The sequence below is a fragment of the Tachysurus vachellii genome, chromosome 23 (assembly GCF_030014155.1).
Source record: "Tachysurus vachellii isolate PV-2020 chromosome 23, HZAU_Pvac_v1, whole genome shotgun sequence".
Classification (NCBI taxonomy): domain Eukaryota; kingdom Metazoa; phylum Chordata; class Actinopteri; order Siluriformes; family Bagridae; genus Tachysurus; species Tachysurus vachellii.
In genome coordinates, this window is record NC_083482.1 from 12,087,701 (window position 1) to 12,115,606 (window position 27,906).

General features: G+C 40.5%; 1 protein-coding gene across 1 annotated transcript in view; it reads right to left on the bottom strand.

The window, feature by feature from the left end:
• Positions 1-6,858: 6,858 nt before the first annotated feature.
• mettl15 (methyltransferase 15, mitochondrial 12S rRNA N4-cytidine) overlaps positions 6,859-27,906 on the bottom strand; it is a 74,168-nt gene continuing 53,120 nt past the window's right edge. The window contains exons 4-6 of the mRNA XM_060859720.1: positions 21,158-21,349; positions 18,220-18,398; positions 6,859-8,845 (exon numbers count right to left, since the gene is read on the bottom strand). Of these exons, the coding sequence (XP_060715703.1) occupies positions 8,391-8,845; positions 18,220-18,398; positions 21,158-21,349 (826 nt within the window). The 3' untranslated portion in view covers positions 6,859-8,390. The remainder of the gene's footprint in view (positions 8,846-18,219; positions 18,399-21,157; positions 21,350-27,906) is intronic.

Sequence of the window (27,906 nt, forward strand, 5' to 3'; positions counted from 1 at the left end):
CCCGGTTTTTTTTTTCTACAGAAATAAAAACACAAAAACATTAATTTTTTCATGAATCACCAAAAACAGTTGGAGAAGCAAATTCTTCCCCACATCATTTATACATATATAGTAAAGTTGAGTGCAAATGTTTTCAAGCACATGATATGACTATTTCTGCCCTTTCACTCATTGGGTCGTCTTTGTGATTGACATTTATGGTTTTATTGAATAGGTTGGGGTCATTGACGGGGTCTACAGACGGTCAATTTACACCAGTTTTGTTAAGGACAAGTGCCTACGAATGGAGCCTTGAAATATGAACATAAATGAAATATCAGATCAGAAATGAAAATTTAAATGGGCCTTGGGACTTGAGGTTCGATCGTGACTGGAGCGAGGCTATGGGATTTAAACAGGAAGAAGTTGATATTGGCGTGAGAGAGGAAATTGTGTGTGTAAGTTTCAGGGTGCTTTCTGACACTCAGGCTACTGGAAGACAGATGAGGTGGCACTAATCAGGCACAGTGTGAGAGGAGGGAAGGGGGACAACACGAGTGCATTAAAGCCCATTAGCTGCTTCCAACACCGTTACGCTCACTTATTTTGACAGATTCATGCAGCCGGGTGATTCTCCTCACAGAGGGTGTACACACACACAATTCGTCATGTTCCTTGTACCGATTGGACTATCCAGGCGTGACTGTACACAAGCAAATTGCCAGAGCAGGTTTTCACTCACACTGATACAGTAACGCTTACGTAGGATGTTCGGAAAGAAATTTCTCCAGCTGACCGCGTTATCTGTGCTGTTTAACTACCATTATACCTCAGCGCTCCTGAATTCTAGGATCTGATTGGTCAGAAGGTGTGAATTCATTTTCAGTAACTGTGACTCTAACCAGAGTTCCACGTGTTGTAATACTGTAGTGTTTCCATAGTAACAACTCCTTTACGGGAACTCGTATGGTAAATGATATACACAATCCAAGGCTAATACCGGCCAAACTAAATAAATAAACAACAAATATGTTATTTAACATAAAAAAAACGTGTTAATTCATTCATTCATTCATTCATCTTCTACCGCTTATCCGAACTACCTCGGGTCACGGGGAGCCTGTGCCTATCTCAGGCGTCATCGGACATCAAGGCAGGATACACCCTGGACGGAGTGCCAACCCATCACAGGGCACACACACACACATTCACTCACGCAATCACACTCTATGGAAAATTTTTCCAGAGATGCCAATCAACCTACCATGCATGTCTTTGGACCGGGGGAGGAAACCGGAGTACCCGGAGGAAACCCCCGAGGCACGGGGAGAACATGCAAACTCCACACACACAAGGCGGAGGCGGGAATCGAACCCCGACCCTGGAGGTGTGAGGCGAATGGTGAGCTTTTCTATAAGATCTTTTTTATCATTTATGATGGAAGTCTCCAGCGTCAAGGCTTTCTATCTGTACATTTACCAACTGATGGGAAATTAGCAGGCAAAACAAATAATTAGTAAAATTAATTATGTCGCTTTGTAGAAGCCAACATTCTGTTTTCCTATTTAAGCTTAGACAAAAATATATCAAGAGTGACTCCTCCTAGGGCTTTCGAGCCACATGCACCAAATTCGGATATGTTGTAGACCCTGATCTGAAGTTTGTTGCTATGACTTTTCTAAGCAATCTGAGTACCGGTACTTCTGGTACCGGGCCTCAAAGTGTCCTTTTTCCCCATAGACTCCCATTATAAACTTTGGAGGTTTATAACTCGGCAAGCTTTCGAACTATCTACACCAAACTCGGCCAGCTCCTTTAGGGTGATACTCTGAACAAACTTTTACATTGGTGTACTGACTGGCCTTGGTTGTGTCACAGCCCCGCCCCCAAAATATGCAAAATCAAAAAACTTTTTTACAACATGGACATGTGACATATCAAAACACTCAGAACAATGAGGGGAACTTCCTCACGGGTATTCTGATGACGTCATGTGACGTCACGTGAAAATAAAAAAATTTGCACAACATGGGCATGTGACATAACAAAACACTCAGCCCAAGGAGGGGAATTGCTTCACAGGTTTTCGGATGATATCACATGCTCGTCTCCACTTGCCTCGAAATGTTTTGGCACCTTAGCGCTCCACTAAATTTCACAAGTTTTATGTCCACTTGCCTCCAAAAAGCACCTGCCTTTGCAAATACTTGCCTCGTCAAAGCCAACATCAAAGATTGTTGCAACGAACTTTACAAATCTAGTTTAGTTTTGTTTTCTTTTTTTCTATTATTTTTTATGGATTTCTTGAAAGAAAATTAAGCTAGGCTGTTGATAACGTCATGTTGATAATCTCATGCAGATTTTTCATTTGTTAATTGAAAATCCACAACATGAATTAGAATTATAGCACAAAACTTAAAATGTTTAATCATCGTACAAGAGGAATAAGTCACTTCAGGATGACGTCACATCACCTCATCGGTTATTATTTTCCTCTAACAGCACCCACCGGGTTTTATTCCTTATTCGTTGATTCTTTGCTCCTCTGGTGGTTTTCCGAAACGCCTCATTCACACTTCAAACAGAAGCTCCCTTATTCCAAGGTGACTCCACCTCCACAATCAGCCAACACCCCCTACCGAGCAAGCCTTTCCCACCGTCCAAGGTGGATTTCGCATAATGGATGAAAAAAGGCTTTAATTATAGCTAATTAGCAGGAATGCATGTGTAGATCTCATTACCTGCCCCAGGATTCTGTTGACTCATATTTTTAATTAGTACATGGCAAGGGAGCCAGTGTGGTGCTGGGTAGGGATGACCACATTAATTGAGGTTTGAAGAACATTCTACATAGCTGGAGAAGAAACAAACTGGAATCCATCACGCCCACGTATTGGCATACACCTGTTCAGATGACGTTCGAAAACAGATTAGTAAAGAGGAAGAGGAATTACGAAGTTTAACTGAATCGCTATCATCATGACTCGGATAAAAAAGACCGATCTCCCAACTTTTTTCTTGGAACCTGCAGTGAACTTGAACAACCGGATAAGACACAGTAGGATGCGTATTCTTTGTTGATGCAATGCTGTTGCTTTTAGTGCGTAAAACCTGATGATTAAGTAATCAAGGGGCTAAGAATATTCATCAGAAATATAAGAAACTTTGTTGGTTAGTCACGTTTACATGACTACCACACAGAGCCAACTCTCACGCCATGAGGAGAGGCAGAGCCAGAAATAAACCTGCACAAGTGCCAAGAAACAAGCCAATACACACACACACACACACACACACACTCTCTCTCTCTCTCTCTCTCTCTCTCTCCATTTCTCTTTCCCCCTCTGATAGCATTACTAAGGTACTTTAATTTGAAATGAATAACATTTTTTTTTAGAACATAAATTAAGAGAAAAGGTCTTGAACAATCCTACACTCTGAGCAGGAGGAAAAATCCTGCATTGTTGACAGATATTAGATTTTTTTAATTTATTTTTTATTCATTTTTTTTTTTAATGAAAAGTTACAAGAATATGCATTATCCATTGGCATATAATAATTGCATGATATTGCACATCATTTCACATTGCATTTGTACTGTAAGCTATCAAACAACCATGTATTTAACTCCTTCTCTTTTGCTATTCGTCTCCTTATTCCAAATAAATCCCCTCAGAAAAAGGTGGACGTTTTTCAAGATGAGAAAGAATTATCGTTTAAATGAGCAGAACTCCCGTGGTGCAGGGTGTCTCTCGTGCATTGTGCTCGCATTTCAAAACGGCGACTCGAGCTCTTCGTGCCAGTCTCCTGTTAGCATGCAGGCAGCTTGCGCGAGAGGCTGTGACGTCAGTGAGGAGAGGGGATGGATAAGGGGCGTGGTTGTGAGCAGAAAGCTAGGGGCTGTGGCACCAGAGATCGCAGTGGCCCCTGAAATTAGGGGGAAAAAAATAAACAACACTTTTAAATGCTATCAAGTTCAACGTTATTGGTAGTGTTTAGTTTCCATGGCAACCATGGGGCGATGGATATTTAGAGCAGGGGCGTCCAAATGCAGTCCAGCACAGTTTGGTGGTTTCTTAAGTCGTGCACCTCTGCTTTAGAGCCTGTGGGCACATGATGGTGGATAAGAGGAGGGATAAAGGGAAAAAAAAAGAAGGTGAGAAAAAGAAATAGCGTGGGTGGAATTGAAAAAATGGTGCAAATAGGAAGCAGAGAGTGCAGCATTACCATAGGGAGAAGTCTAATTTGCAGATAGTGATGTTCATTGAGTCATTTTATTGATTCGACTCTTTCAACACAGACTGAGTATTCAAATGAAACATGATTCATTTTGATTCATTTTATTCACCACTCACAGCACAATAAAGAAATGCTGCTTATCTAGCAGCTCGTATTTACAGCTAATAAAGTACATATATTTGCGAGAGTACAGAATTTGATAATGAAGAATTGATAGAAAAAAAATCAAAGCTCAAAAACAACAGAGGCAAGTTTGTTGGTGTTCGATCTTTCTTGTGAGTCAATCTGTCCAACCTAATTAAAAGAGTTGTTAGAAAAGAATCGATTTGTTTGCAAACCACTCATCACTAGTCATAGACTCCTGCAGAGACACTGCCATGTTTTGAGTCACTGAGTATTTAAAGCATCGGCACGCTACTGATTCATGCCAAGCAGAACAGTACGAACCAAGGCCGGGCAACGTGCTTTTTATTTTTTGCTTGCTTCCATCTCCCACTTCTAAATGTCATCTTAGCACTTGTGAAGAGCTCATGAACGTCACAAGAACATAGCGCTGGTCAGCTCCCTTGAGTGGACATTTGATCCACACTTATTACTTAGTTAGGATTCTGGCAGATTGTATTTTTCAGACATCGAGTGCTAACCAGATTGAAGAGGAGGCGGCAAATTGAGTCCTAACATGCCGCAAAAAAGCTGAGAGACTAATCAATGAATCAGATTCAGATTTATCATATGCAGTGTAGGATTTTCTATTAGTAAAAATAATCAAAGAACTTTTCATAACAATGCAATTTTTGGAATACGTGCGCGTCCGTCGTGCGACTTGGCCAACAACACAAATGCACAAATCTACCCAGAGCACAAAAGGATTATATTCATATTAATCGGAGAATTAACGGCACACTTTCATTTTTGTTGTTCCACACAAACAGAGGTGTTCGGTGTCTTGAAATGCGGTGTTTATGCAAAGTTAATCAGATCTGCTGTGACTCAGAGTTTGAGCGAAAGAGAGCGAGAGCGAGAGAGTGAGTACAGTGCACAAGGCGCAGTGCATCACCATGGCAGCCAAAGTCCCACCCGCGTCCTGCAGGTGTGTGACTCACCCATCAGCTCCACAAAGAGACAGAGGATGCCGCAGACACAATCTCCACATCTCTCTCTTTCTCTCTGTGTGACACATGTCATACTGCCAACTTCCAATGTGGATGCACTGCTCAGCCACGCACTCATTCACAAACTCACTCCATCACTTTTGCTCACAGTGCAGTAACTCTAGAGATTATCATATATTATCGTGTCTCACTGTGTAAAGCACGCATACATAAACACCGCAACTCCTGGATCGCTTTCACACGTGAAAAATAAATAATAAAATAATCATTCTGGCAAATCACTGACATCAAATCTTCTTCCTGATATATACATGCCCCTGGTACGGGATATTAGATTGTGGTGAAGGGTGTAGCCATGGTCCATGGTGTGGGAGGAAAAACAGACAACGGTGATACTGAAAGATCCTGTTTATTAAAAAAAGTGTGAGAATCAAGATGACCGGAACACCTAGTCTTTAACGTCATGCTGAAATGAACCGAATAAGAGCAGCATGTAATACGATCGTGGATGACAAAAGAACCCCAGAAAAATAGACGAGAAAATGGAAAACAAAACAAAAATGAAATAAATATGAAAAAAAAAAAGCAGGACAAAATTTCTTGGCTTTTTCTTGGGTTTAATAGAAATATTTTGCCAAATCAACCCGTGATTATATTTCACCTACTGTGTCAAACTGGACAGTTACGGATAGGAAAAATGGTTTTGGTCAAGCTGCTAAGAGTGGAACAGGATGTGGTAGTCTAGTGGTTTGTGGGATTGTGGGATTAACAATCAAAAGGTCATGAGTTTAAATCCCAGGTCCACTGCTGGGCCCCTGAACAAGACCCTTAAGCCTCAATTGCTCAGATGAGAAAAAAAATTCGATTAAAATGTAAGTCGCTCTGGATAAGTGCATCTCATAGCACTGTTCATACCAAGGTTCAATATTTTGTGCATTCTGACATGCTTTTCTGCTCAACACGGTTGTACAAAGTGCTTATTTGATCTACTACAGCAGTCCTATAAAATATCGAATGAACCAGTTTTCACCTGCTGACGTTAGTGGATGTTGTTACAGTGAGGAAAATACTGTAAGTATTTGAACACCCTGCTATTTTGCAAGTTCTCCCACTTGGAAATCATGGAGGGGTCTGAAATTGTCATCGTACAGTAGGTGCATGTCCACTGAGAGAGACATAATCTAAAAAAAAAATCCAGAAATCACAATATATGATTTTTTAACTATTTATTTGTATGATACAGCTGCAAATAAGTATTTGAACACCTGTCTATTGGCTTAGTGGTTAGCACGTTCGCCTCACACCTCCAGGGTCGGGGTTCGATTCCCGCCTCCACCTTGTGTGTGTGGAGTTTGCATGTTCTCCCCGTGCCTCGGGGGTTTCCTCCGGGTACTCCGGTTTCCTCCCCTGGTCCAAAGACATGCATGGTAGGTTGATTGGCATCTCTGGAAAATTGTCCCTAGTGTGTGATTGTGTGAGTGAATGAGTGTGTGTGTGTGCCCTGCGATGGGTTGGCACTCCGTCCAGGGTGTATCCTGCCTTGATGCCCAATGACGCCTGAGATAGGCACAGGCTCCCCGTGACCCGAGGTAGTTCGGATAAGCGGTAGAAGATGAATGAATGAATGAACACCTGTCTATCAGCTAGAATTCTGACCCTCAAAGCCCTATTAGTCTGCCTTTAAAATGTCCACCTCCACTCCATTTCATTCATTCATTCATTCATTCATTCATTTTCTGGCACGTCATCGGGCATCAAGGCAGGATACACCCTGGACGGAGTGCCAACCCATCGCAGGGCACACACACACACTCTCATTCACTCACACAATCACACACTACGGACAATTTTCCAGAGATGCCAATCAACCTACCATGCATGAGGAGGAGGAAACCCCCGAGGCACGGGGAGAACATGCAAACTCCACACACACAAGGCGGAGGCGGGAATCGAACCCCCAACCCTGGAGGTGTGAGGCGAACGTGCTAACCACTAAGCCACCGTGCCCCTCCACTCCATTTATTATCCTAAATTAGATGCACCTGTTTGAGGTCGTTAGCTGCATTAAGACTCCTGTCCACCCCATACAATCAGTAAGAATCCAACTACTAACATGGCCAAGACCATGACCATGAAGGCCAAGATTTTCGCGCTATTCTGTGTAAACTCTAGAGACCACCGTGCCTGAAAACCACAGGGAATCAGCAGTTTCTCAAATACTCAAAGCCAAGTGGTAAAGCGTCTGTAATCTGTATTATCATGATATTAATACAGGAAACAGCAGCATCATTACGCTTAGCTTATGTACAGGCAAAGATATGTCGCTGTGATCTGGCATCAAATACACTTCTTCTTCAGCACATCTTCACGCTCACACAGGACAGTGACTTTTCCATAATGAAATATGATCATATGGCATGTATAGATTTCACATCAATAATTTAACGGTAGAAATAACCGGCTGTGCTATATGCCTCGTTCACATCTAGTAGCTTGTTTGTTTTTGCTACGTATAAAAACAAGCCAGAGTGCAGCAGCAATGCAGCCTGCGAGTCCGAGTCCTATCTCCAATTTGGAAATACCAAATGAAAAAGGCAACTAAGCATAAACGCACAGCCAAGTAAGCAATACACAGGTGTTATATCAGCAAATTACCCCTGCGCCTGGACAAAAGAGATCCATTTATATAATATGGCCTGAAGCTGAAAAGAAAATAGTGTGGTTGATCTGAACCTACATTACTGCAATTACAATAATAGCAGGTCTTATAAAAGCTTACTGCTCAGCACGTCATACCCTTTGTCCACCCACACACACACACATATACACACACATATACACACAATAAAAAGTGTCAATTGTATACAGAAAACACATTAATTCACAATAAATTATGATTATTTATCCACTGAATTTTTTACCAGGCAATAATCCATTTCACACTGAACACTTTTAAAGAGTTTATCTGCTGTCAAGAGCAGACTAGTTTGTACTCTGCACTGATATTAATCTCAGTAAAAGCCTCTCTTTACAGTCAAAGTTCAGGATCAGGAGCTCTGCCTATCGCCTCACGGCTGCTCTAAGCTTAGCCGATCTTCCTCTCGGATTCTCGCCGACCTCCTCCTTACTGGGAAGCACGACTTTCCTCTGCAGTCTGACCCAGTGGACGCTCTCCATGCCTCCTTCCTCTTCCTCTGCATCATCATCATCCTCTTCTTCTGGTTTCCTCTGGAGGTGGGCGCGTGCCCTCTGGCGGATACTGCGGCGTGGCGGGGCGCTGAGATCCTCTCCTCTGAGGAAGCGCTTAGCGATGCGGTCCTCTAACGAGTGGAACGTGAGGACGCAGAGGCGACCACCCGGCCGGAGGAAGTCCTGAGCTGTCTGGAGTCCCGCTACAAGCTCGTTCAGTTCGTCGTTCACAAAAATACGCAGCGCCTGGAAGGTTTTAGTGGCCACATGCGAGGGCCTCTGCAGGCGGTCACGGCGAGCGTAAAGAGCACTAGCTGGGAATGCACCTGCAAAGAAAGGGGGCAAGAATGAAAAAAATCTAAGATAAATAATGATAATAAAAAATCTAATAAGTACATTTAGGAGCTGGTAACATTAGGGGTTTTACGTATATATTACAGGTTTCAAACTTTTTTCCTCTCAACCCCATTTGCTACAGACCAATGCCATGAAGTAGACAGGAATTTCTAGGGACCTCAAAATGTGATAAACAATAAAAAAAGTTCCCTTTGGAGGAAACGTCGACATCTCAGAGCTCTAGATTCGCCTTCAGACAGATCCAGGTTGTCACCGGTGTCCCTTAGGGTTTCCTCCAGCTCTCTGGTATTCCCACACCCCCGAAAACATGCTAGTAGAAACAGATTGAGTGGCTAGTCTATCGTAAGTTGTTCGTGAGTGTGAATTAGTGCATGCATGAGATGGACTGACATCCCTGAGATGGACTGACATCCCATCCCTGTGGTTTTCCTGCCACATGCATGCTGTCATGCATGGGATAGGCTCCAGATCAACCGAAGGTCATGTTGCTCTGGAGACGATCCCATGCATGACAGGACGCATGACCAGGATAAAGCACTTACTGAATATGAAAGAATGAACTCAAGATTTTCTCTGTGATATGAATGTCAAGTCTGCAATGTTTCATAAAAAATGAATAAAAAAAAAAAAACTTTTTATAACTGTTATTACTATGTTTTATATTTTATCTCAAAATTTATTTTTTTTAATTTATTTACTACTATTATTTATATGAAATAATGAATAATAATATTTTTATTATTATTATTATTATTATCATTCATTTGAACTACTTTTAAAATTTCAGTGTTACATTTTCATGTCAAAATACGTGAAAAATATCTGCAATATTTCATTAAAAAAAAGACACTTTACCATGACATCAATATTATATAACCGGCCAACCCTACTAAATATGTCAAGTAATTTTACATTCAAATGTAAGTCTAAATCAACTCAAATACATATAATATTTTTCATCAGATATACTGCTGATAAACCGTTGAGATTTATTTCTTTTTTTCGCTCTTAAGAATAAGTAACCAAAGGAAATCCCTAAACTATGTTCTAATTCCCATTTCCCCAATCAACTTCTCAACAGTTCCTGAACATCTATTATAGAGGAAATAAATAGCTTTACCTCATTTAAACGCAACATGATTAATCTCCTGCAACAGATGTCTATTTGCTAAGGGCTACTGTCACTCTTCTGGACCTTATTACTATAAAAGCAGAACTAATGGACATTAACAGCACAGTATGTGCTTGAGAGCCTATGATTTATAACCATCAGGGCTTAAAATATTAAAAATGCCAAATAGAAAATCCAAGCATATACAAGTCTGAACTTCTGAAAGCACATTTTCAGTATTATCACGGCTCAGCATGGGTTATACAGTCACGAATCTGAAAACACGAGGACTGATGTACTCACAAAGCTTAGGCACAATGAAAACGGCTCAGAGGCCATCGTACGCTATAAACCTCCAAACAACAGCAAAGCCTCACAACAGGCTTTAGATTTAAGATTACAGAGGCTTTTTTCCTTTTGCCTCTCTACCAGAAAAAAATGGTTTATTTCCAGTGTTGTCAGTTTTCTTGCTGTTCTTAAGGCACAATTCAGCATTGGTGAGTCAATCAAAAACTGAGAACACGATGTTTCCCATGGCAACATTTAAGAAAATGAGTACAAACCGAGAGCCTTGGTGTATATAAACTCAAACGTAGTTCAGATCTTTTGAAAGAAAGACAACGAAGGATTTGTCAGAAACAAAAAAAATAATTGAAACTGTTTTATTCTCAACCAATTTGGTTACCTGCCAACTCCCACCCACTAGCCAGCACTGCCTGTCATACAACAGCTACCAGCTGGGGAGGATGAAGGCTAAGCGTGCTTTTGGTTTAGTCAGAAAAAGAGCATGGTTTTGCACGAAAAACTGACAACGTGAACGCTGTAGAAAACCGAGCCAACACTAGAGACTCCTTCCGTAAATCGTACACAAACGTCTCCTTATAGAAAGCTTCGGTTTCCGTATTCTACGTTTTTCTTTGGCAAGTACTGTAACACCACATCTGTTTATTATAAAGCTTAGATTATGTAAAGCATCTGGCTTTCAAGTCCCTGTGAATGAGCCGTTACTATAGATACAGCATCTTATTAAAACATCCATATAAAGCTGTCATATGAATTACAGCTGGCACTACACTACTGTCAGAGCTGCTGTTATAGAAAATTAATTAACACCTTCGGACCAATCAGATTTGCGGAAGTGCTGTGGTGTAATTATTCTTAATATTTAAATAAACTTGTGATTCGTTTTTTTTTTTTTTTTTTACTGTTTCCGGTAAAGGATTAGGAATGAAAAGCCTACACTGTGTCTTTGCTGAGAAAAAAAAAAAACTGTTGTATGATTTCACAGTCGCAATCTTATTAATATACAATTAATATACGCTTCAAAAACATTACTGGTCACCGTAATCCGATCACCGAGAAAAAATATATAAAAAGGCGTAATGGATAGATAAAAGAAGGGAAAGCGGTGAAGACAAAGAGAAACGGGTGAATGAACATAGTATATGGAGAGAGTCAAATGAATAATCCAGACCTGAAAGGTGTGAAAAAGTAAAAAGATGTGAAAGGTGTAAAACAAAAAACTAGTTAATGGCTCGTAGGATACGGGGTGTGAGTGAGAATGAAAATGAAAGAGGGAAAAAAAAAAAAAAAAAAAAAAAAAAAAAAAGAGCTGGAGGAGCAGAGGATACCACGCTGGAACAGATGGTGCTAACTTGCAAATGTGACCAAAAGAGAGTACATGGGCATGAGCACACAAACAAATAAACAAACAAACAGAAGCTCAACTTTGGCAAACAACACTACAATAGTGAAGTACACTACATGGTAAAGTACACTAAAAAGTTAGCTAAAGGTCTGTGGTAGCGTCATTTTGTAAACGCAGTAGCGCAAGACTTAATTTCCAGTAACAGAAAGGATGTTTTTCTAAAAGAAAACCCAAGAACCTTCAAAGATTTAAGTGACTTGATGATTTCATTGTTGTTTATTCTGTAAGGAGGTCTCAGTCTAAAGGTTGTGTTCTTTTCAGTTTATACTGTAGTGCTTTATCAAAACCAGAATACTAATATGCATTATTCACTAATTTCGTCTCCTCTTGCTTCTCTTTTTCTACCCATTCCGAGACATCCAGAGATTGTACCAGCTCCAGATGTGTTCCCCTTCATGAAGATCCCGGACCTTCAGTGAGAAGCGTCAACCCCGTGAGGATCCTGAGGCATTTAGAGATGTACCAGATCTAGCTGTATTCCGCTTCATGAAGTTTTCAGACATTCTAAGAGGAGATGGCAACTACATGTGGTCTTTGAGGACAACAACCTCCCAATCAATACACAGTTCACAGACTGTATATTTATAATCACGCCCTCCAGTGTCACCAAAATGAGGATGAGGTTCCCTTTTGTATCTGGTTCCTCTCAAGGTTCCATCTAAGGGAGTTTTTCCTCACCACAGTCACCTCAGTTGTTCATTAGGGGTTGCATTGAGACAATGTTCAGCGCTATACAAATAAACTTGAATTGAACTGAATTATTTCTGATAGTATCTCTTTTTTTAAGAAAATGTCTTTAGGTGTGACTTATTGTCGCCTGTAGTGTGTGTGTGTGTGTGTGTGTATATATATATGTATATATATATGTATATATATATGTATATATATATATGTATACATATATATATACATATATATATACATATATATATACACACACACACACTACAGGCGACAATAAGTCACATATATATATATATATATATATATATATATATATATATATATATATATATATATATAAAATGTAATTTTATGTAAATAGTATATTTATACTTTTTACACACATTTCATAATTCTTAAAAATATTCAGACGTTTACTTGGATGGATGGATAGATAGATAGATAGATAGATAGATAGATAGATAGATAGATAGATAGATAGATAGATAGATAGATAGATAGACAGACAGACAGACAGACAGACAGACAGACAGATAGATAGATAGATAGATAGATAGATAGATAGATAGATAGATAGACAGACAGACAGACAGATAGATAGATAGATAGATAGATAGATAGATAGATAGATAGATAGATAGATAGTAATATAAGAACATAATTCTATATAAATTCTATTTTAATTGTATTTATATAAATATTAAAAAATAGTACATCTTTAATTTAACAAGAAATTAAGACTGCAATTTAAATCATTATTCATTTACCTTTAATCATTTTGTTTTTTTGTTGTTAGGCTGCTAATTCTATTGTTTGGGGGTTGCATACGGGAAGAAAGGTGTTTGGGAGCGTGTCAGTTATATAGAGCTGTCCTCATTGAGAGAGAAAGAAGAGAGTGATTATTGAGTAACACCCAGCTGCTTGAGTACTGGATAATTGGCACTAGGGTTAGCTTGGGGCTGTCTTTATATTGTGCGACACCTTCCTGTCCTGTAGAGAGAGGGCACTCTTGAACAAGGCTCTGCCCTCACACGTTTTAGCCTGAATAGGAGGCTAATTCTTAATCGAACCTGTGGACTGAATGACGACCTTCCTTTTGTAATACTCTTTTATTATTAATGGCCCCCTCTTGCCCCTACAGTCAAAAAGCCCATTTGAAATTCAAGGCTACATTACTGTGGCCATAATTAGCCTTGTGTTCTTAGAGCTTGTGCACATGGACACATTATCAGGTTGCTGAACTGATTGTGCTCTTGTTGTGTTCAACTGCTAGCATGAAATTCCTGGTCTAAAATAATAGGATCGTTGTTGGGCTTTTATTGAATGCTTCAGATAGAAAAAAAAAAGAAATATATATATATATATATATATATATATATATATATATATATATATATATATATACACATATGTATGTCATTTTGATTTACTGGGGGGAAAAGTCTTTAAAAAAGCCCTTTAAATCATAAAGCTCTTAAATCAAGTCTTTTCAATTAGGAAAATTCATAACGGCCCATAAATGTGTTAAAAACTGAAACATGGCTTGGGAGGATAAGCAAGTATAATATGGACAAAACTGAAAATGTTAACGAATAAATCAACCTGCTAAACCTGGGTGAAAACCTTCCTGATATTTCTACAGACAGCGGTGTTACTGTAGATGAGCTATAGGAACGAGATCCCATTGTGTCAGTGTTACAGCGCTGATCCTCCTTCTACATGCATTAGACAGGAAGTAATCCTATTTCAGTAGCCTTACACTGAAGGACTGTTATAACACACAATCCACAGTCTTTGCACTCTTCTACACTTGGGACCGTAACCGAATACGAGTACGTTATTCAGGATGAACAGACAATTTGTTTAAACAGATACAACTACACATATGAACAGAAGGAGGACGATTTATTTATTTATTTATTTATTTTGATAAAAAGGGTTTGTTAGAGAAGCTTTCATGTTATTAGACATGGCAAGCTTTTTATTTTCTTGTAGCAAATGCTCAGCAGCACAGACCACATTTATTAAGGTAAACGCTGCATTCTTTCATTCATCCTTAGTAACTCTTCCTGGTCAGGGTCGTGGTATCTGAATTGGTCGTAATTAAATTTGTACGTATTTAGGATAATACAACCAACTAAATTTGTTAGGAACTGCAAAAAAATAAATAAATAAATAAAAAAAAAAAGGAAAAAAAAGCAGAATTAAAAAAAAATAATAGCCTACTTAGAGATGGAACAAGCATCTGATTTGAACATTTTATTTTGACCCATGCATGCTTGGATATTTTGACCCATGCATGCTTTCATATGATGGGCTTGGCTAATCGTATCCAGTAATCCACTTAAATCACTTATTTGGGTCACGTTTAAAGATTGAGAGAAAACTGAACTAGAAGTCTAGTCCATTCCGGTTAGAAATGACATCGATAGGAGGCCTGCATATTTTTAATGCAGGACTGAATCCCTTGCTATGACAACAAACTGATGAGCCATCTGTGCTGACTGCATCTCATGGACAAACCTAACATATTTCTGCCGGTTTCTCTCTGGGGATGAAAAAAGAAAAATGAGATACAGGGCGACAAAATGAAGGCCCTCCATCTTCTCATTTACTCTGTGCAGCTAGCTCAAATTTGTACATTATCTTCCAATTGGGGATGAGCGCGGCTTTTGTCTGTGAGACAGAACATGGAGGATCTAATAACTTTCAACAGCTCCGATTGATACCGCTTCCCTTCAAATCCCTATAAGGACCATCGCTGACTGGCACAGCCAATGTGTTGCAGAAGCATTAGGCGGTTTTATGCACAAGGTTGGTGAGCAATAATACTTCATTATTAGCTCATAAATCCCGCTTTGTTGCCGTGTAAGAACCGGGAATGCATGCGGTCATTGGTGAGCGAATCTCAAAGGAGCAAGGATTTTGTATGTCATCGGTTGTGACGATAAAGCCTTGATGGGAAAGTGTTAGTGGATTAGTTAGACACACGAAGCTTTTTCTTCAACCATTGTTGCACGAAAGACGAGCTAAGCTAAGTGCAACCAAAGTAATCAAAAACTCTCTTGAGGAAAAAAGATTCCTGCACAAGCTAACCAATAAACAAACCAATAATAATTCAGCTCTGTATTCTATTACCATAGAATTTAGACAGCAGTCTCTGAGATGAAAATGGAATAGAATACAATTCTACAAAAGTCCAAAATGAACCAGTAAAGGCATGGTCTTGGAGAAGATTCTGCTTACATAGGCTGTGAGAATAACCAGCGGCCAAAAAAAACATGGAGGGAGAAAGTTGAAAGATCGATTTTCATCAGAATTACAACAAGGCTACACTCCAACCAGTGATCAATACTGCGCTGATTAGCGTCCCACACTCATATTCACAGGAGCAGAGAGCCAAACATTTTCCTAACTACTCCTCTGGAAGGTCTAGGCCTTGCCAAATTAATCAGCTTTAGGTTTTTGTTTTGGGAGCGCTGTAGCTTTTTTTGCAGCGTAAGTGTAAAAGGGTAAAATGTAAAGTGCATCAGGTTTATGAATAAATCATAAATCATCAAATTTATATTAATAAAATCATAATTTTAATGATTCATTAACGTTACAGTTTGTCCAACCAAATCCAGTCATTTTAACTAAAACATTTGGTTAAAATTCAATCACGCAAATCCTTCCACCACGATAAGCTGGTGGTTCAAGGAGGGGGAAAAATTTGTCTATATATTTACAAATGGTCAGAGATCTTTATTTATTTATTTATTTATTTAATGTGAGGTGCTAAAAATGTTGGCTATGTGATATCGCAATTTAAAAAATTAGCTTGCACTGATTTCTTCAAGGGGTTGAAGAAAGATTTTTAGAGAGAAAAAAATATTAATATAGATATTTTTGCTGACAATAAACTATAAAACATTTTTATAAAAAATTTTTATGCAACAATACTATATTGCTGGTAAATGTATAAACGAATACATCGTGTTCAGTAGAAATGAACATGAAGAATCGTGTCCACTCTTACAAGCAGTTATAATATAGAAATACAGGCCCTGAAAAAATGCTGCCTGTCTGCTGATACTGGATCAGTTTCCAGAAGAAGGAAGTTAGTGCAAATAGAGTTGGGGGATGTTCCTAATTTGCATATTCATTCAATCTGGGCTACATTTAAATATGTGAGGGAGTCTATGATATTTTAGGTTGTGTAGTAATGCTTTATACAGACCCACCGTTAAAAAGTAAATAATTAAAATGAAAAATAAAAAAAGAGGAATTGAACTGAATAAGATGAAAAATATCGGGGAAGTTGGGGGGAGGGTACAAGTCTGTGGTGGTGGTGGTGGTGGTTGGGGCTGTTGGAGGGGGGTTATCTGCTATTGGTTGGTGTCACTTAGAGTGTGAACAAGCTGTGGGCCCAGAGCCAGCATTTGGGCTGGAGCTCATTATCATTCAGCCTGGGCCAACACACACAAAACCACGGAGCTGAGCTCAGGGGGTGAGGGATCTCTCTCCGGTGGGACTGTGTGTAATCTCCTGTCACACCAGCTGGGCCCATATTGATGAGAATATTAAAGCTGTGTAGTCCTAGTCCCTCTCTGATTTGTTCCATTAAGCAGTAACAGATACCAACAAGAGTATATGGGCCTGCCAATGAAAAGTAAAAATAAATAAATAAATAAAATAAAAATACATAGCTTTGTTTAAATTTCATGGCTGACAACAATTAGGAGAGACGGGATGATGAGAAACCTGCTGCAGTAACAGCAGAGATCAATCTTCGGTATGAGGGAGGGGGAGGGAGGGAGGGAGGAGGATGCTGGAGAAAAAAAAAAAAATCTTCTATGAGGATACAGAGTCGGGCTGAACCCCAAATGCAGAGGCAAAACAGCATTATGTCTTGGGGTAGATGCATCTGCATAAGTTAACAAAAATGAAGAGAGCAAGAACTCCCATGATACCTATGATCAATGGTTGATATTTCATGCTTCCCTCTTTTCCTTTCCTCTTTCTGCCACAGTGCTTGCTTCCCTGGGCAATGGCAAGGCTCCCAAGGGACCCGTGGCAGTCAGGACCTTTTGGATTAATTGGAATAAACACTGGTGTTGACTCATTCCGCACTTTAAAAAAGATGAAACAACTGCCCTCACTCACACCTGTTCTCCTGTTGTGACGCACGTGCTCGCTCTGACACCACCGTCATCCATCGAACCGCCCTTCTTTCTCTCTCTTTTTTCACTCCCTCCCTCTTTTTTCGCCTACCAACCAGCAGTATAGGGCTGTAAAAACAGTGATGGTGCAGCTAAAGCCAGTTGATAAATATAATAACGAATATATAGTCATGAAGCTGCGGCAATGTGGTTTGTGTACATGTTGAGGCTTATGTGTGCTGGTAGGAGGGCGGGTGAGGGACGGGGAGGGCAGGTTGCAACAAAAGACAAATGAGAGGTGGGAAAAGGGACAAAACAGACATAAATATAAAATATGGAGAACAAAGAAAGGGTGGGACGAAGGGGAGGTGCAAGTATAAATACGATAAAAAGATTTTTTTTAAATGGCACTCAGATATATCCATCCCTCACTATCTGTATGCTTGTTTCACCTTCATTATTAATAACACTCTATTAATAAGAAAGTCAAATAGGAGCCAACTGGAAGGAGGACAAGAATTTCGCATTACAACCGCCATTGTTGTGTATTTCTTGCTCTCAGCCTCCCGCGATCCAGGATAAATAGATCCCTAAGGGAGACTTCAGATTAATATTTCCCTCTCTCTGGCTCTCTTGGTGTATCGTTGCTTTTTTTTTAATTAAGCGAGATGGTGTTTTGAATTAATTTCAGGGGGGTACCTGCGACAATGCTGGCCAGTTGCTGCGTCCGGCTGATGGGATACAGGCTGCGTGCCTGCACGATGGCCGCCGCGATTTTCTTGGCGTGTTGCTCCTCCCCGTACGCAGCCAGCACACACGCAAGCGCCCGCTGATCTAAAGCGCTGACGGCGTCAGCCGCGCAGGGCATGCCGGGGTACCTACGCACAAACAGGAGCCCAATTAAGCCACTTGACGTCACGAGTTCCTCGCCGACAAGAGCAAAGGCTGATGGCTCTTCGACAACAGCGCAAAGAAAGAAAGAAAGAAAGAAAGAAAGAAAGAAAGAAAGAAAGAAAGAAAGAAAGAAAAAAAAAACACCTCCCTCACTCCCTCCTCCTCTTTTCTTCCCCTTCCCACTCTGGGAGATGTGGGCTCAAGATCTATAAAAAGAGCATGTGTGTGTATGTGTGTGAGAGAGAGGAAAGAAGAGGTGGTAGATAGCAAATATATGGATCTCATCCCCAATGTCTAAAATAATCCCACAATTTATTTGTCTTTGAGCTATGAATGATGGAGTTCTCCATGAAAGGCACCTACATCTCCAAACTGTGGGAAACAAGTACAGGAGGAGGGATAGAGAGGAAGACAGAGAGAGAGAGAGAGGAAGACAGAGAGAGAGAATGAGTGCATACATCCACATCATTACAATAAAGTGCTAAATCTTTAACAAACAAAGAAATTAACAACCAAATAAAGACTCACCTATAAGCTCCGCCCCTTTTTTTCGCTCACATCATTCAGAGATAATCAATGCAATTTAAAGCATTTCCGAGAGGTTGGGGGAAAAAAAGGCACCTAAGGCAATCGAATGTAATAATTTCACCTGCAGAAACTCAGATTGAACAGGGAAACAAATCTGAAATCAGAGTTAATGGCACTAAACTGGCTAAAAGTGGCAAATGCTTTGGGAATCTGACGTGACGTAACACCGGCAGCTATGCACTGAATCAGAGTGTATCACTTGAAGGCACACCAAATTATGTAAACTATCTGCTCATAAGTGGCGCATAGAGTAGGTGAGCCTGTAGGAGAGTCTAAATTTGTAAACACAAAACCTTTTTTGTTGTTGTTGTTGTTTTGGCAAGAATGCTTAACGTACCTCTCTACTGCGGAATGTAACATCTAAGCTCCACTAATTCTATATATAGATGTTGAATATCCAGTGCAAAATGCTCATCCTCTACAGATGTCCCTTGAGGGGAAGCCAGTCACACAATACTCTTCTGTAATTGGCAGGGGGCTTTGAGATGTAGGCACCGCCTTGTTCTTTTCGCTATCAAAAACCAATCATGATCCTTCTTTCCCAGAGCACGAAGACATCTATGGTAGCTTTAGAGGTGATGGGTTTTTTTTTTTTTTTTTTTTTAAACTTACGTGGGCACAATACATAGCGGTGGAAGCATTACTCAGACGTGAAGGGAAAAGAGCATAAACCGCCTTTTCTTCCCTTTCAAGGACAGTGGGAGTTGAACGAGTGTGTATCGCGTGGCCTTAAAGTTTAGTTGCTGTTGGTAGTGTTGGGCGATGAGAAGGATTAGCATTTACAGACTCTGTGGGCTGGGTTTCACTCAACCTGCTCAAAACTTTTTTTTTTTCCTCCCTCTCTCTCTCTCTCTCTCTCTCTCTCTCTCTCTCTCTCTCTCTCTGTCTCTCCATCTCTCTCTCCGCTCCATCTTGCCCCGAGAATAATTCAAGACAGTCAGAGTGGGTGTTTTATCCAGTTCATTACCATACAGCAAACTTCTCTCTAAAGTTCTATCCATTTTTCCAAATGAGAAGAGGGAGATTAAACGAGTAGATAATGGGGGATTTGTTCGACAAATAGACATTAATTCTGCCATGTAAAAGAACCCACATGAAAACAAAGCAAATGGCTGCTATTAGCGACGCTTTTTCTTTGTAGATGTTTTTAGTTGGTTTAACATTGTCTATGCATAGAGACAAAGTGTGTCGCTTTGAGCGGAGCGGGCATGTTATTTCGTGGTCACATTTTTCACAATATTATGTAAAATGGGAAAACTTGTTGCTCATCAAGTTGACATATCCTATTCTTCATGTTTGCATAAACATTTATTTTCTCTCAGGACTGGAGCTTGAGAATGTTGGGATCATTTTTTTTTTGTAAGGGTGTTATCTCTCCATTAGAGAAAGCTTCCAGCGTGTGGGTGGCTGATTCATCTTGAAACAGCCTTACAGCTTAAATGAGGGGAGATTACCATCATACTCACAAACCTACTCGCCCACACTCTAGCTTGTAAATACCCATTTCATACGCTCTTTCTCCTAGCCTCCCTATCTTTCCCATCCTTCTCCTATCCCGTGTCTTATGCACTCGAGGGAATTCCCCTAAAGAGAATGGCTTAGCAATGTCCCTCATGCATGGGTTAACATGTTTTGGTGTATATTTCTATGTAGTTCTGAATGCTTATGCTATCCTATCATTAAGAACAGCTGACAAACTCACAAGAGTCCCTTGTTCCTAAGCACGTGTCTCTGGAGTACTTAGTCATCTATGTATCACATCAAAATTGAATTAGTTCATTTCTTTTTGCTGATTTGAGGCAGAAGTAAACAGATGTAGGCAAAAGTAGAAAATATACAGAACTAATTATCTTGCACTGTAATTAACCAAAGGAAATAGACTTCGATATCCGTTTCAGTAAAGTTTAATTCAATTCTTTGCCGTATTCTTATTATTAAGGGTGTCTAAATTAATCTAATGGTTCAACTTGGAATCCTTGTGTACTCTGCTGTAAGGTATTGTATATTACATTCAATATATAAAGTTACCCCCAGAACAACAGCAAACGACAGCAGTTTGTAACAGTAAAAGGAAAAGAACGTAAACTGAAATAACGATGGAAGTCAGAACCGGTGTATGAAGCAACATTGGGAGAAAATGTACAGTATAAGGCACCTGTCTCCATCCATTCTCATGTCCAGTGGTCCGTCCTTGCGGAGAGAAAAGCCCCTCTCTGCCATGTCCATCTGCATTGATGAGCAGCCAGCATCCAACAAGGCAGCATCCACACTTCTGTTTTCTAAACCAAGCCTGATGAACAGGTCCTTTAATTCGCTGAAACGTCCAAGAACAGGCTTGACCTGGCCCCTTTAAAGAGAAAATAACAGAATCAGGCAAAGATCTCTTGGACGTGCTTAATGACCTGCTGGATCCCAACCACTGGCTTTATAGCAGCCACTCCCCTGAAAATGTTCTATGGACCTTTTTGTGGACACCCAGAATTGTGCAAGAGCCGCCGACAAGTCATCAGACTGCGCTCTGTTGGATCTATCCGCAGCTTTTGACTCAATAAATCATGGCATTCTTAGTCATCACAAAGATCCTTCAGTTTGGTTTCATGGAGGCAAACAGAGTCACCTCAGGCAACAACTTGGCCCACTCTTAACACTATACACCACATCACTGAGACCAGTGAATCAAACAAATCATTTCTACCATTTCTAGTTTCAAGATATCTGACTTCATCTGTCCGTCCCTCCTCAGAACTCATCAGAGCACCTTATGCCCCTTTTCCACCGAGGCAGTTTGAGTGCTGGTTCGGAGCCTAATTTAGAACCAGTTCTTTCTTTTTCGACACCAAAAGCACCGGCTCTGAACCAGGAAAAGTGTTTCTTAAGTAGCACCAAAACGTTGCTGGTCTAGACTTAAGAACCGCTTACGTCAGGGGCTGTGGGCGGAGCTACTGTTAGATAATGTACCTTAAGTATACTAATGTTTAATACATTTTTACTTTACTGCAATATAATCAATTATCAGCACACATGATAGTAGGTAGCTACATGCTAAGGCTAACTTTTTTCTGTGTTAATGATAAAATAACGTTATGTACTTTCTCGATTACAACCTCCGTTTATACAGATTACATGGAGCTGCACGTACACGTTGGATTCGCCGCGTTTGGATGCCAATGTAGGTTCACAAAGCCATGAGCATTAACAGTAAAGCAACATCCACCATTGTTGATGTGTTTGTGTTTGCCGCTGCTGCGCTAACGTTTACAGTGACGTAACACTTGGCTCTGTGACGGCTCTCTAGCCGATGGAAAGGCAAACCGATTCTTAGAAGGTTCGCCAGTGGAACCAACATCGAACCAGCACCCGGTTCTTTCTGGTGTAAAAGGGGCATGAGTCTGGCCACACACTGCAGCACTTCAATGTTCTGTTTTAAATTCTTTATTTTCTTACAAAAAATGGTTTAGAAGTCAACAAATAAATCATCATCTACATCATTAACACCAATCAGATCCTACAAGCAATTCTAAACAGACAGTCTTTGTGTGAATGTCATGTACTAGTAGTCACTACCATGTGGGGTTACATATATTCTTACCCTAAAGTGTTCTTCGGTTTGTTGGAACATAGATACATCTAAAAGGATTCTATCGGAGTTCTTATCAAAATCTCAGTTCATATCCGAATCCCTAAAAGAGTTAACACTTTTTTCCCCCCCAGAGCTCCACAATAGTGAAATGACTTGTTCAGTTTTTGCATGTTTGCTCCACAGATTCTCTCCCATCCTGAAATGACCGAAGTCTCAGCAATTTCAAAATGTCTTGTATATTGATGTAGAAGCAGCCTCTGAATTCTCCGAGTGTGCTTTTGTGTTTATTTTCTGTCTGTTCTTTTTTTTTTTCATTCTTTCAGGTGACTGCTGACCTGAGTTATTCACCGTTATGCATATAACACTTTGATTTCTGTTATTATGGATCTCTGCACTAAATTCAGGGGAGATTCTTGCCTCCTGCTGCCTGCAGTCTCACGGAGTTAGGACAGAATGCAAACTGTGACAAGTGCGCTATGTAGTATGGAGATGGTTACCCAGTTGCTAAGGTCCTAGTGGGTGTTGTGCTAGTGCAGTTCATAAACTATTGCTGAGAGTGTGAGAGAGAGAGTGTGTGTGAGAGAGAGAGAGTAAGAGAGAGAGAGAGTGAGAGAGAGAGAGAGAGAGAGAGAGAGAGAGAGAGAGAGAGAGAGAGAGAGAGAGAGAGAGAGAGAGAGAGTGAGAGAGAGAGTGTGTGTGTGTGTGAGAGAGAGAGAGAGAGAGAGAGAGAGAGAGAGAGAGAGCGAGAGCAAACAAAATAAAACCAAATAATATGCATCCCACAGGGAAGGTAACATTCCATTTGTATATCACCTTGGAGACACTGAGAGAAAGAGAGATGGGGTGGGGAAAGAGAATTGCTGCAGCATTCAAGTTAATTTCTCACACGCCAACATGCACTGAGAGTATCAATCAATGCATGCACACACTAACACATATGTTAGTGTGTGCATGCACTGAGAGTATCAATCAATGCATGCACACACTAACACATATGTTAGTGTGTGTATGCACTGAGAGTATCAATCAATGCATGCACACACTAACACATATGTTAGTGTGTGTATGCACTGAGAGTATCAATCAATGCATGCACACACTAACACATATGTTAGTGTGTGTATGCACTGAGAGTATCAATCAATGCATGCACACACTAACATATGTGTTGCCAGAAAGGTTTAATTTTGCATCGAGAGTGTAAATTAGAAGGCGACACCAGCGTCCTTAATTATTCAGACTGTTACAGTGCAAATTTCTTCTGCTTGTGAACTTTGAGCAGGTTGACTGGGAAATAGGTAACATTCGCTGCTATGTGATTTCTCCTTCTCTCACTCTCTCTTTCTCCGTCACTCCCTCTTGCCCAACGCCTTCCCGATTGATGAGAAGCCATACATTTTTCATGTGACCTTTTGTAGGTTGGTGTGCAAATGTAGCATGACCCAGGTAAGCAGCTAGAGGTCACATAATTCAGAAAAGCAAGAGCAGCAGAAGGAGAATCTATATTCAATACTAGGTCTGGGGCAGGAATAATGTCTTACCTCAAGACCAATATGTTTTTATCTGGCCATGCACCGTATCACATACCAACCACATCAGGAGATCCTCTGCCATTTTTGTCAAACATTCGACCACAATGCAAGGAAAGTGAGGAAAGACTGATGAAAGAAACCTGTTCCCTGTTCTTCATGAGCAAAAGTCCTCTTTCTCTCCCACACACGTTATCTGGGGGCTCTACCCATCAGGCCATACAGTGCCTGCGCCTGCACACCCACGAGCCAGCTTGAAAGATCAAGGGCAAAACTACGCCCACAGACAGGGCTTCCCTCGCTCCTCTCTCCCACCATTTCTCTCATTAATTTGTCAGAGAATCTATAGCGAGGCATTTTCCTGCTCGCCCACACGCGCTCACGACGGGACCCACCACGGATCAGTGGGTTTGGAGAGATAGAAAACAAGTGTTTGGGCGGCCACCTCTACCCTTTTCCATGACAATACACGGACAATTTAAGGCCTCGGAGGTGCCAAGCTTCTCCCTGCATCTTAAGCCTGATAGATTTAATGGCTTTTTTCTTCACCAGTTTTTATCTCTTCAAGTAAAACGAATCCACAAGTGGTCAAACAGTAAGAGGCTAGGCTAGGCTTAGACATTACTTCCAGTGACGAGGGTTATGAGATTATCATGATACAGGTTTTAGGATTTCCACCAAGGCCTGAGGTTGAAACAAAAAAGACTCCTGAGGTTCTAACCTCTATTAGATAGATAGCTTTCGGCGTCTGGGAAAATTCTCAAATGATGTGGAGTGGGTAATCACTTCAGCATGACACAACAGAAGAACACTAGGAGTTTTCTTGATGCTTACTAGAACTTTGAACTTTGATAATAATAGATTGAAAATGTCAGTGAGCAATGGAACCTTTACAAACGCTTTGCATGAACGATTTATAGGAAAACGGACACATCGCGGCGTGCCTTCAGACAGACCACTTCAAAAGGCTCAAACAAAAAAAAAAATGCATTTAAAAGATTTTGCATTTCTTAATACAAATTGATAATCAGCCAAACACCTGTACTGCTGCCCCATCTAAAGCATAGACTGGTACTTTAGGTAGTTTTGATCATAGACATGTCAATGTTGAAGCCTCAGTGGACAAAGCCAGACATGTCAGCATCGCTGTAATCTAAAAAACAGTCAACATTTGAATTTAAGTGCATTGACTTTGATGGAATTTAGAGCATTATGATGTTCTCCTCAAAAACACATCTGTGTAAATACGTAAGAATTGATAGTGTTTCTGTGACTGGATGAAGTTGACAAGGTTTTGATGTATATTAATGTTCAACAATAGCTAAGCTTTGGATGAAGCCATGTTTGTCAAAATATCCTCACTCACTCTCACTCACTCATCTTCTACCGCTTATCCGAACTACCTCGGGTCACGGGGAGCCTGTGCCTATCTCAGGCGTCATCGGGCATCAAGGCAGGATACACCCTGGACGGAGTGCCAACCCATCGCAGGGCACACACACACTCTCATTCACTCACGCAATCACACACTACGGACAATTTTCCAGAGATGCCAATCAACCTACCATGCATGTCTTTGGACCGGGGGAGGAAACCGGAGTACCCGGAGGAAACCCCCGAGGCACGAGGAGAACATGCAAACTCCACACACACAAGGCGGAGGCGGGAATCGAACCCCGACCCTGGAGGTGTGAGGCGAACGTGCTAACCACTAAGCCACCGTGCCCCCTCAAAATATCCTCAATTAATTAATTGTTAATTTTGGGATTTTTTTTCTTCACAATTTCTCTAAAAAAATTAAATATTTTTGAGTTGGAATTTCTAATGTCATTATTAATCTTCTTCTTCTTCTTCTTCTTCTTCTTCTTCTTATTATTATTATTATTATTATTATTATTATGAATAGTAGTAGTTATTATTGTTCTATAAATATATTATAATCAATTAATCAATCATATGTGTATGTGTATAGACAGACAGACAGACAGACAGACAGACAGATAGATAGATAGACAGATAGATAGATAGATAGACAGATTTATATTAATATGAATATTTAACACATCATATGCAGAATTTGTGCCCCATTCAGACCTAATAACTGTTAAACTGTGTAAACAAAAGGCAGATATTCCACCGGAGTTCTGTTTCAGTAAAAGAGAGGGTGGGGTGATGGGGAGAAATAAATAAATCACAGTAAAATCAACTGCTGTGCATCTCTTGCTCATATTACCTGTAGCAGGAAACCTCAGTGATATACCCTGCAACTGGAAGATCAATAACTGAGGAAAAAAAAATACTATCTAAAGAAAAACACTGATTAAATTGGTAGAAAAAGAGAATCCCCAGGCGGACATCCTGCCCCACCACCTTGCACCCGTCTCTAAGCTTTTCCCTCATAATGACTGAATTCAATAACAAATAGTTCATTAGAGATTGAATTCAATTTGTAATAGAAAATGTCAGCGCTGTAAGACATGATAGTTATTTTTAAGCAAACAGGAAAAGCAAATAAGTTTGTTCTGCTCGATGCACTGATCGAGGATGACGGTATCTAAATGTCTGATGACACTGACACAGCATGTCGTGACACACACTGTCATGGCTGGTAAAGCCTGGTGTTTATGACACATCTATGCGGGCACTATGTCAAACGATATTGTGTGAGATGTTTGATAAATGGCTTGAAGTAATTAATTTGACAATGTGAGAGGCCACTGAAACGTGCACGTAGGCACATCCGAACACACACACACACACACACACACACACACACACACACACACACACAATCATATGATAAAAGTCAGCAGTCATAAAACCCAGAATTTCTCACTGTACTAGTGACCATGGCAACATGTGACTAAGTAGTGCTATATTTCTTAAATGATTAGTTCGGTATGTCGGTTTTACTCAGGTGCAGATGAATAACTGTGTGTTTATTTATGAACTGACATCGATGTTGTGATGCAAAGAAAATGTCTCAAATCACAAAATGATGGAATAGCAGTAAAACGAATGAGATTTCACACGTTATTCATTCATTCATTCATTTTCTACCGCTTATCCGAACTACCCCGGGTCACGGGGAGCCTGTGCCTATCTCAGGCGTCATCGGGCATCAAGGCAGGATACACCCTGGACGGAGTGCCAACCCATTGCAGGGCACACACACACTCTCATTCACTCACGCAATCACACACTAAGGACAATTTTCCAGAGATGCCAATCAACCTACCATGCATGTCTTTGGACCGGGGGAGGAAACCGGAGTACCCGGAGGAAACCCCCGAGGCACGGGGAGAACATGCAAACTCCACACACACAAGGCGGAGGCGGGAATCGAACCCCGACCCTGGAGGTGTGAGGCGAACGTGCTAACCACTAAGCCACCGTGCCCCCCATTTCACACGTTATATTCGACTGAAATGTTTAAATCAATAACACACATTAGAGAATACCTGTATAAGTCTGTTTTCTGTCCAGTGTGAGTGAGTCTGTGCCCATGCTAGCTGACAGGAGTGGAACCTGATGCGGTCGTCTGCTGTTGTAGCTTATCCACTTCAAAGAATCGATGTTTTGTTCATGAGATGCTTTCCGCAGAATTTTTTTTTTGCTCTGTGTGTGTGTGTGTGTGTGTGTGTGTGTGTGTGTGTTTTTCCACAGCATTCTATGTAAACTCTGGAAAAGGTTTGTTTGAGAAATTTAAGGATCAGGGGCTTATGAGATGCTTAAACCTTCACATCTGACCCCAGTATCCATGCCCCTATAAAAAGCTACAGCAACCACATTGTT